The sequence below is a fragment of the Erythrolamprus reginae genome, chromosome Z, assembly GCF_031021105.1.
Source record: "Erythrolamprus reginae isolate rEryReg1 chromosome Z, rEryReg1.hap1, whole genome shotgun sequence".
In the NCBI taxonomy this organism is placed as follows: domain Eukaryota; kingdom Metazoa; phylum Chordata; class Lepidosauria; order Squamata; family Dipsadidae; genus Erythrolamprus; species Erythrolamprus reginae.
This window is the reverse complement of record NC_091963.1, coordinates 35,471,921-35,482,496: the sequence shown is the minus strand read 5'-3', so window position 1 is coordinate 35,482,496 and position 10,576 is coordinate 35,471,921. Positions and strand designations below refer to the sequence as shown.

Here is a 10,576-nt window from a genome sequence, read left to right as displayed (position 1 = left end):
CAACGCACAGGACTAAAAAGCAGGACTCTCGCACATTTTGTGGCTTTTTACTCTATATATGAAAGGAGGAGACAAAACATACAAAGATATATATATATACAACTAAAATTCAACAATATGTACAACGCGACTGTCGGCAGCTGAAAAAACAACGCAGAAAGTGTACGGAGAAGGGGGGCTGTGGTCGGAATTTTTAACCTTTGGGACGGGGCTATTTTTTGTTGTTGTTGTTGTTACTTTCCATGGTTCTTCCTCCCTCTCTCCCCCGCGCGGAATCCAATGGGAAGGATCCCTCCTGGAAGCCCCCTTAGAATAAACAAAGGTGGCGCAAATGCAGAACGCTAGTTGGTTACAATGGGGCATGCGCAAGAGAACTTCTGGCCATTTCCAGGTGCTTTAAATTCGTTTAGACTGGCTTATTGACTACAGGAGGCAACGGAGGCGGGGGGGGGGGAGATTGGGAAAGAAAAGATGACCAGTTCCGACCGAGATTCACGATTGCGCTGGCCTGGGAGTGAGAGGGGGAGGTACAAAATATTCTTATTAAGCCAGATTCCCCCCCCCTCTTCTCCCGCCCCCCCCACCAGTACCTTCCACCCTGGATAGCATTTCCTTCTTCGTAAAGGGGGGGGGGAATACCTTCCCTCTATCCATTTTGTTTTGTTAATTTGGGTTTGGTGAATAAAAAATAGGGTAGCTTTGTTAGGTTTTTTTTTTTTTCATTCCACAGGATCTTATTTTAAGTTGCTGCGCGGTGGACTGGTGGGGAAAGGCTGTAATTGGGGTTTTGTTTTGTTTTTTTTGCTCTGACTTGTACTCCCAATAAGGGCTTGGTGCCTTTGAATCCCCAACAAAATATCCCAAAGAGAGCGTCTGACGTGGGTCGCAACGCCAATGGTTTCCCTCAGCTCAAAATCAGTGGCTGAGGTTTAAAAAAAAAGCGGAGGGGAAGGCAGAACCGCCCCAGTCCATCTTCCTTGCCACGTGCTCCCAATTCACCCCCAAGACCCACGAGGTGGCCCCGTCGGCCAAGCCCAGCGGTTGTTCTTGGACCAGATCACATCATTTGTGGTCTCTGCATAGTGTCTTGATGTGGAGAGGAGTACCAGTGAGAATAGCCAGGCATGTAGCTGTTGGGAGGCATGTTGACTCCTTTGGCGGAGGCTGAAACGTCCCACACCGGAGGCAGGCCTGGAGAACGGGGCGAGAGAGTAGCCGAGCCGGGCAGAGGGTCAGTCTCGTGTGGGTTGCCGCCTTGCTTCAGCAGTTTCTTAAACTTGGAGCGCTTGTTCTGGAACCAGATTTTCACCTGCAATCAAAAGGCAGAAGTCATCGAAACGCCCTATATAAGAACAACAGTTTAAAGAGCAGCCAGTCGGGGAGGGGAAAGGACAAAGGAAAGTCTCTTTGAAATTTCCTTTCTTCCCTCCCTTCCTTATATCTGGAGCAATACAGCCCAACTCCCCTGAATCATAAACGCCAATGTTCTCCACTCCCACCCCATCCTTCATTCTCATTGCTGTAGTTACCTGCAACAAAGGAGCCTGGGGTAACCCAGTATTACTTTTTTTTTTTTAAGGGCCATTTTTCCTTTCTTTCCTATGAGACCGTGGCAGTGCACTCATTCGTTCTGCTTGCTTATTTTGTAGGCAGCCATTGAAAGCATCTACGCAGGTACATAAGCTATAGACGTGCGCAAGCTGTGATAGCCATCAGTAGACTATGCTGCATATTTTTTTTAAAAAAAAACCCATTCAACACGCTTTTTGAATAAAAAGAAGAAGAAGGCTCAGGGTTTTTCCTGGGGAGGGTTAGGATACTCAACAAAGGTGGTTATCTGTGATCTTGATTCATATTTTAGTGGCTTCCCATTTCGAATCCCCATCCTCCAGCACCTGGAACTGCCCTTAGCCGGCTTTTTTTTCACCTGGACTTGTGCAGCTGGTTCTTCGCTTACAGTGGGATGAGTGTGAAGTCCTAGAAACACATACTCAGCGGTTTCACTGGTCAGCTGGATCTACTCCTGAATAAATCTGCTTACGAAGGGGGTGCCACTTGGACTTGAAAGGGCTTTTAAGATCAGGCTCTAAAATGACGCTGGCAGCTGACTGGCTTCAGGGGGCCTAAATTGGCTTAAATCACAAATATGTCAGTATAGTTGGAAGTCCAGCTTGGCTTATAAAAAAAAAGTTACAGGAGAATCAAAAACAGCCCCTGGGCAGCAGGTCCTTTGGTGGTCAGCAGGAAAGAGCTAGAAAAATGAGCCGATTTGAAGTTTAAGTAGAGATCGCTGGCTTGATTTTGAGCGCTGTTTTTAAAAAACTAAGATATGGGATAAGGGAGCAACTTAAAAAGTTAGAGAGACTTTGAAAGGAGAATATAATACATGGACAACCACACAGTGTGTGTCATTTCAAATGGGGTAGCTGTTGGAACTCCCGGGAGTAAAAGTGACAATATCCCTCTATTTTCTGATAATATTAATTTTCTAATATGATAATATTAATTTTCTAGCATGACAGAATACAAGTTCCTGTTTTATCTGGTCGCAAAGTTCACGCTGATTGCCTTAAGACACGGAGTCTCAATTTTCTGAATTTAATTCTCTGTTTGACTTCCATTCTTAACTGCTGTATAGGATTCGCTCTCCCACCCTCCTAACCAAAATATAAATGCCACCAATTTTTTTTTAAAAAAAATATCGAAACTTTTCTTGCCATCGGGGAATACAATTATTTGCTGTATTTTTTTCCCTCTCAAGTCAATAATACTCCATGTGTCATTCAGGCTTAAATTTGCAGAGAAACCAAGAACACAATCAACCACATTTAACTGTAGCTTAACTTGTTCTAATTTTGTACACGCTTCTCTTTGATCCTCAGCCTCTATCAGCACCTTTTGTACATTTAGCCTAAGGGCACCCACTGGATTCCAGTTACTCATCCAGGATAATTTACTATTGAATATCACTAAAGTAGGTGTGTTTTATTTGGGCCCAGAGGCTCTCCCGCATATCCACTACCTTTTTACTCTCTCAAACTAGAATGGAGCGACTGCTCTACTCTTCCTACATCTAATACTTCATATATAATATGAAATAAATAAATATATATATATATATATATATATATATATATATATATATATATATATATATATATTACTAAATTACACTCTAAGTTTTACATGCCAGTGAGTATTTCATAGCCGATATTTTGACTACAATAAAGTAGATAAACACCCACATCCTGAGCTGGGGGATATGCTTTCCCCGTCTTCTAAATACACTGTTTGCCTTGATCAGAGGCAAATGGCATGTAGAGAGGTAGCTGAACTAGAACCTGGATTTCCAAATACCTTCTATACAAATAACTGATAGCTCGTCAATACACTTTAGACCAGTGTTTTTCAACCAGTGTGCCGTGGCACACTAGTGTGCCGCGAGACATGGTCAGGTGTGCCGTGAAGCTCAGAGAGAAAGAAAGCAAGAGAGAGAGAAAGCAAGAGAGGGAGAGAAAGAAAGCAAGAGAGAGAAAGAGCGAGAGAGAGAGAAAAAGAACTAGAGAGAAAGAAAGAAAGCAAGAGAGAAAGAACAAGAGAAAGAAAGAGAGAGAGAAAGAAAGAGAGAGAAAAAGAGAAAGAAAGAAAGCAAGAGGGAAAGAACAAGAGAAAGAAAGAGAGAGAGAAAGAAAGAGAGAGAAAAAGAGAGAGAAAGAAAGCAAGAGAGAGAGAGAGAAAGAGAGGGAGGGAAGGAGAGAAAGACATAGAGGGACGTAGGGAGGGAGAGAGAAAGAGAGCAAAAAAGAGAGGAAGGAAGAGAAAGAAAGAGGGATGGAGAGAGAGAGAAAGAAAGAGGAAGGAAGGAAGGGAGAGAAAGAGGGAGGGAGAAAGAAATAGAGCGAAGGGGAGGAAGAGAGATAATTTTTTTGTCCAACCTTTTTTAACCGCCCCCCCCCCCCCGTCTCAATGTGCCCCAGGGTTTTGTAAATGTAAAAAATGTGCTGCGGCTCAAAAAAGGTTGAAAATCACTGCTTTAGACCATGTTTAGGTGGTTCGCTGTTCTCCAGTCTCTATTCTTAGTCCAAGGAAATTATACATTTAATATATCTATATCTATATATCTATATCTCATTTCTACCACCACCATCATGTCAGTCCTGACCTCATATTCTAAAGGTTGCCTAGACCTGGTCTTTCCTGGGAATTACCTGTGTCTGAGTAAGTCCTAATGAAGCCGCCAGCTCTGCTCTCTCTGGAAGTGCCAGGTATTGGGTCTGCTGGAAGCGGTGGTTTAATGCCTGCAGCTGCAGACTTGAGTAAATGGTTCGAGGTTTCCGGATCTTTTTCCCTTTCCCATTAAAACGAATCTCCCCATTTTCAATCACTGTGGTTTTTTGTTGATCTGCAATCAAAACGGAAAGTGCATTGGAAAGGAAGAGGGGCAGCTAAAGACACCTCATGCCTAGTTTAGGGTGCTGTTCATGCTGGGAAGGGAGATTACCCAGTGATAAAACTGCCCCAAAGATCGTTGCTTAAAACTATATAAGCGTTGGGGCCCGAGGGCAGGTAAATCAGGCAAAGCAGACCACCAAATGCCCTTTTTAGTGGTGGGTTTGCTTTTACCTGCAAAATGAACCTAATGGCTTTCCTGACATTTCTGCAGGCAAAAAGCTTATTACTTAATGGTACTTAATAAAGTGCGAAGGGATTTTTCCCCACAAGTAAATAAAAACTGCTACTTGTGGGAATAATCCAGATGTATTCACTCCAGGACAAATTCAAGAATTGCAACAGGAAAATAGTTTTAATGAAACAGCCATTTTAAATTAGTTTATAATTACTGTGGTTATCTAAGTATCCCTCTAAACCACATATTTTATTTGAATTAGCAGTAATAAACACATATTGTCTGAACATCTCCTTTTACATGGTTATCCTCATTTTATACCAACGCAGGTTAATTTATTTCTATCTCAGTGAATAAATTCAGACAAATTGCCAGAACTGTTTGGATAGATAACCACAGTCAAATATATGAAGGAAACCTTTCATATTGACACTATTGCTGATTTAGTCATTTTTATTGGTTTATTAAAATATTTATTAGAGATTAGCTGAGTAGAACAATGGATAAAAATACATATATAATTTGAAGTTTTACAAGGCTCAGGACACATCCTCCTTCTGCTATAAGGCACTTAGGAGACACTGAAGTCATTGGCGATGCTGTCTAATCTTCCTTCCTTCCTTTTCCTTCCTTCCTTCCTTCCTTCCTTCCTTTTCCTTCCTTCCTTCTTTCTTTTTCCTTCCTTCTCTCCTTTTCCTTCCTGCCTTCCTTCCTTCCCTCTTTCCTTCCTTCCTTCCTTCTTTCCTTCCCTCTTTCCTTCCTTCCTTCCTGGAACTTCTGTGGCTTCTGCGTTTGGCCGAGGAGGAATTCATTTTCATAGAAAGCCCTTCACTGTTGTTCCCATCCTTGTAGCAGGAGGCAAAGGGCCCACTGCTCTTTCTAAAATAATCCTGCGGGTACAGGCCACAGCGCGGAAAGGACACCCGTGGGCTAAACAAACACCCATTTAAAAATAATAACAACCCAAACAAACTATTTAGAACTGTGGAATGTCAGTCTGGTCCTAACAAAATTGTTTGTAAGGAATACAACTTGCACTCCACGGTCCATCTGGAGTGTTCAAGTGCATGGCAATGCTTGTAGAACCCACGCGGAGAAAAAAATCCCGCATTCCCCTGAACCGGAATTCTGGTTCTCTTATAAGCACCCGCGTGGATCTGAAGAACGTCGGGGAGCGGGCGAGGCGATTTGTGCTGGTGTAAGAAAAGAAGTCAGGATAGGGGGAGGGGGAGCTGGAAATGGCAAGCACGCTTACTTAAGAATAGAGTAAGTTCCACCGAACTGCCTGCGACTCCCTTCCCGGAGAAAACAAGCTCCGGGTCGGGCAGAGAAAATATCATTTCAAAGAGACCTGGAGGGCCAAAGTGGGTGCGGGGAGCCGGGCGTCTTCATCCACAAACAGTGGGTTTGCCTGCTACTCACTTGTCAGGAAATGTGCATCGGAACGAAGGGCAAGGGAAGGCGAGTGAAAAGGAAGAGGCGAGACAAGGTGCAAAAGAGAGAAGCCAGAAAGAAACGCGTTGCAGGCCAGAAGAAACCTGAAGGAAGGAATAAAGGGACTGGAAAGAGGGAAGAACGGGAAGAGAGAAAGAGAGAGGACAGGCCGGGGAAGGGGACAAAATGAAAGGAAGAAGGGAAGGAAGGGAGGAAGGAAGAAGGGAAGGGAGGGAGAGAGAGAAAGGAAGAAGGAAGGAAAGGAAAGAAGGAAGGGAGGAAGAAGGGAAGGGAGGGAGGGAGAGAAAGGAAGAAGGAAGGAAAGGAAAGAAGGAAGGAAGAAGGGAAGGAAGGAAGGAGGGAAAGAGGGAGGGAAGGAAGGAAGGAGGGAAGGGAGGGAAAGGAAGAAGGAAATGTAGGAAGGAAGGAAGGAGGGAAGGAAGGAAGGAGGGAAGGGAGGGAGGGAAAGGAAGAAGGAAATGTAGGAAGGAAGGAAGGAGGGAAGGAAGGAGGGAGGGAAGGGAGGGAAAGGAAGAAGGGAATGTAGGAAGGAAGGAAGGAAGGAAGGAAGGAAGGAAGGAAGGAAGGAAGGAAGGAAGGAAGGAAGGAAGGCCAGCCACACCAGGCAGGCGGGGAGGCCTTGGCTGAGATCCGCGCGAGCGTCAGAGTCACCCACCTGCGTCGTCCGGCCGCGTCTGGCTGCCCGTGCCGCTCCCGCTCCCGCCGCCGCCGCCGCCGCCACCTCCGCCACCGCCGCCGCCATGGTACGACTGGAGGTAAGGGCTGTGCTGCGAGTGGCTCACGTAGGGATAGGCGGCCGCGGCCGCGGCGGCCGCGGCGGCAAGCGAGCGGTGGCTGTAGGAGTTGGCGCCGGCCGGGCCGGCCGCATAAGGCGCGGCGTGGTGGTGGTGGTGGTGGTGGTGGTGCGGGTGCGGGTGCTGGTGGTGAGGGTGCGAGTGCGAGGCCGGCGCCGCCGAGTGCAGGCAGTGGAGCGGGTAGTGGGCGCCCGCCATGGCCGCCGCCGGCGAGGTCTGCTGTTGCTGCTGCTGCTGCTGTTGCTGCTGCTGCTGCTGCGCGGAGTGTGAGGAGCCGCCGGGCGCCTGTGCCACTGGAGGCGGCGGCGGCGGCGGCGGCGGTTGGGGAGGTTGCTGAGGCGCCGGCGGCGGCGGCGGCTGCTGCCCGAACTCCATGAAGGCAGATTTAGACGAGTCTTGCGCTTCCAGCCCGTCAGCCATCGTAGTCATGGTCATCATCCAAGTTGGGCAGCCAGCGACGAGCGCCTCTGCCCGGCTCGGCGCCCCCTTGCGCTCCCGCCACCTTCGAGGGAGCCTATTAGCCTGCGCCGGGCGGGAATTAGCGCCAGGGCTCGTTCGCTATATTTCCCCCCCCCCCTTTCCCTCCTTTTTTTCCCCTTTCTCTCTCTCTCCCCCCCTTTTTTTTGGCGAGTGTGTGTATGTGTATCTTGGGGAGGGGGTGTTGAGGTGGGAGAAAGGAGAGAGCGTGCGAGAGCAATAGGGGGAGAGGGGCCTTGTTAACTGAGGGAGGGGCTGAGGGGAGGCGTGCGCGAGGCGCTGGGGAGGGAGAGAAAGAAGGAGAGGGAGAGGAAGGGAAGCGAGGAAGGAGGGGCAGGAAGAGAGGGACGCGCTGCCAAGTCCTCTTTCCTGGGGTTCCCCCCCCCCTCTCCTCTCTTGCCCTGCGGCCAGTGACTTGGGGTTTTTCCCCTCCTCTCTCTCTCTCCCTCCGTCGCCCTTGTTCTTTTCTGATTTTGGGGGTCTGTTTCTACGCTCTCCAACCCGGGTGCTTCTGTGCTCAAAAGCTGGTGGAGTTTAAGGCAGAGGTTTCTTTTATTTTCTTTCTTCTGTTCTTTTTTTTAAGGTGGATTTGCTCTCTTGAAAAGTTGAGCTTCAGCTTAGAGAGGCTTCAGACAAGAAAGCGAGGGAGGGAAAATGGAACACAACACGCGCGCGCGCGGGCGTGCGCGCGCGCGCTGGAGCGCACACACCCTCCAAATAAATAAATAAATAAATAAACGCCCAAGTCGAATGGTTTGTCTCCAAAGGGCAGCGCCTCCTCATTGGTCACTCAACCCCTGACGTCACCAAGCCCGGGCACTTCTACTGGCGTCTGCGCTAGCCCACCTTCTGCACAACTTCAAAGCTTTGAGCCAGCTAGAAGCAGCCAGCCAGCCAACTAGCTAACCAACCAAGTCTCTCCCTCTCTCTGTGTGTGTGTGCGTGTGTGTGCGGCCGCGCGCGTGCGTATGTGGCTGTTTCACCGCGCTACCACCGCAACAAAGCTACGTTCCCAAACACCACTCTCGCCTAGAAAATCAGGTGCCTATTCAGTAAATACACCATGGTTTGCCCCTTCCATGTGTCTTCCTGTGCCTGTGTACAGGTACACTTCCACCCTGCCATTCCATTATACCTCACCTTATGCGTGTGCGTTACAACCCGCAATAACGTAATTTGTCCCTCCCAGAAGAAAATCACAGTGAACCTTAATACGGTTAATGTGTCCATTGCACCGTGGCAGCCTTAATTTTACCCAAAGTTGATAACGTGAAATGGGGTATATCCAGAGCAACTCGTCACGGGAAGCATTCAATAACAAGGACCCCAAATGTTGCAGGAGTCTCCTTCATCTGCACAATAGCGTTTATATTTAAGCATCTTGATCCGGAGGCGAATCCTTTGAGATCTGTCAGTAATACATTTCCCCCCCGATTGAAAACAGAAGCTCCTGTAATACTTTCAAATATATGCAAATGAGACATGCGGTTAGTGGTTTGGCAAATCTTGATTGCAATATAAACTACCCGAGGAAAAAGTGCCTTCGCCCTAAGTTTGCCTTTCGATTACAATTCCAGTTGATTTTATTTTATTGTCAACATTGTTAATGATAAAAATAGAGTCACTTCGCAGTTATTTTTACTTTCCGAAAGGAGGCAATTAGACTTCTAATCAGGAATACACACACACACACACACAAAAGAGGGGGGAAATCTCCCATGATTAACTGCACTACTTTGTTCAAATTGCAGCTATAAAATTCAGAACAATTTGCCTGTAATGATTATGGACTGGGTTTATTTTGGGAGGTGAAATAAAAGTGGATATAGCATAAATTATCCTCTAATTATACACCAGTGTCGCCTCAATTATCCTCTTATCAAAATGGTTGTCTAACTGCCGCATTTAGTTTCAATTCTCTCCCATTTTTTTTCTATAAAAAGAACTTCATACCTTGTTATTATTAATCCATTTATTATTTGCAAGGAGATTTATAGCTGAACAGCCAGGTGGTTATTGCCACATCTCTCGCAAAGATGGACTGGGGAAAAGACATGAGCTGGGGACCGAGTTCTGCACTGGATCTCCCGGGCGATCTTTTTCGGGACAAGTCAGCCGTCTCCCCCCGGAGTTTATTTTGTTCTCTTGTTTGGCTTTCCTTTTTTTTTAATCTGGCTGTCCGCTCAGGCAAAAAGAATTTAGGATCTTTGGCGATTTACAGACGAGCCAGGTAGGAAAATGGAGCGTTGGATTTTTTTAAAAAAAAGTCAGAGAAAACCAAAGCCTGAAGGAAATCGGGGCTCTCAATATAGAATATTTCTGAAAAACGGAGAGGAGGAGGAGAACTATTCGGATCAAGAAAACGCATGCTACCACTTTTGTAGAGAGGTTAATATCCCCCCCCCCGCGCGATATAAAGTGCAACTCCCCCACCCGTTTCTTCCTTCTCGTTCTCTTTTCTGGTGTGACTATCCAAAGCAACCTCTAAAAAAGAGGTTTTGCACTCCGGTTGTGTTAAACAGGGATCGGTGCGAACTGTGGCTGGCAAAGCACGGTCCCGACTCGGTCGCAGGGCATTTTGTCCGCGGGACAAGCAACGCGGTGTGCGTTATTTTCAGAGTCTATGGATTCTCCTCCCTTCTCCCCCCCCCCCCATCCTACTGCTTTTCTTTCTCGCCGTTTAACTCCTCGGGCTTCGGGGGGTCGGTTCAGTAACTCTGAATGCAGCTCTTGAGCGCCTTTCCTTGTCTTCGCCTTCTTTAACAAAAGATCCACTCTAACGCGGAGAAGGGGGTAACTCGACCCAATACCTTTACAAATCTACAACAACTTTTAAAAACGCGCCTACTTCTTATATAAGGAAGGGAAAGCGTGAAAGTATGGGGGGGGGGCGGTGTTACAGCGCGTTCGGTGGAGGGACCTTAAAAATTACGACGTCTCCAAGAGTTTGCTAGGATGTTTTATTTGTAGGGTGTAACTAGCACACGGGTAGATTTGGCAGGTTTATTGCTTTATACCCTGGAGCGGCTTGTTAACAAAGATCAGGAGAGCCGGGGTTGTGCAGGTGTCGGGAATTCGCTGCATTCTCCACGCTTTGCACAGAAGGACGCCGCGCGGGGCCAAATGGGAACCTTAAGCCAGCGCTTAAGGAACAGGTTGACCTAGCCACATCCCCCAGTTTCTAACGCCGCTTCTGACATTTGTGTGTGTGTCTTTGTGTTTG

At 47.2% G+C, this 10,576-nt stretch overlaps 1 protein-coding gene across 1 annotated transcript; it reads right to left on the bottom strand.

Annotated features, from left to right (window-relative positions):
- Positions 1 to 1,057: 1,057 nt before the first annotated feature.
- DLX6 (distal-less homeobox 6) lies at positions 1,058 to 7,314 on the bottom strand. Its single transcript, XM_070728217.1, has 4 exons — positions 7,171 to 7,314; positions 6,738 to 7,110; positions 4,209 to 4,402; positions 1,058 to 1,309 (listed from the first exon to the last, which is right to left on the bottom strand). The coding sequence occupies exons 1-4, from the start codon at positions 7,312 to 7,314 to the stop codon at positions 1,058 to 1,060; spliced, it is 963 nt and encodes a 320-aa protein (XP_070584318.1).
- Positions 7,315 to 10,576: the final 3,262 nt, after the last annotated feature.

Excerpts from the sequence above, each read along its gene's own strand:
- DLX6 (XM_070728217.1), bottom strand. The coding sequence starts at position 7,314 with ATGATGACCATGACTACGATGGCTGACGGGCTGGAAGCGCAAGACTCG. Across the intron at positions 4,403-6,737 it reads GACGCGGCCGGACGACGCAG|ATCAACAAAAAACCACAGTG; the intron begins GTGGGTGACTCT and ends TTTTGATTGCAG. Across the intron at positions 1,310-4,208 it reads TAGGACTTACTCAGACACAG|GTGAAAATCTGGTTCCAGAA; the intron begins GTAATTCCCAGG and ends TTTTGATTGCAG.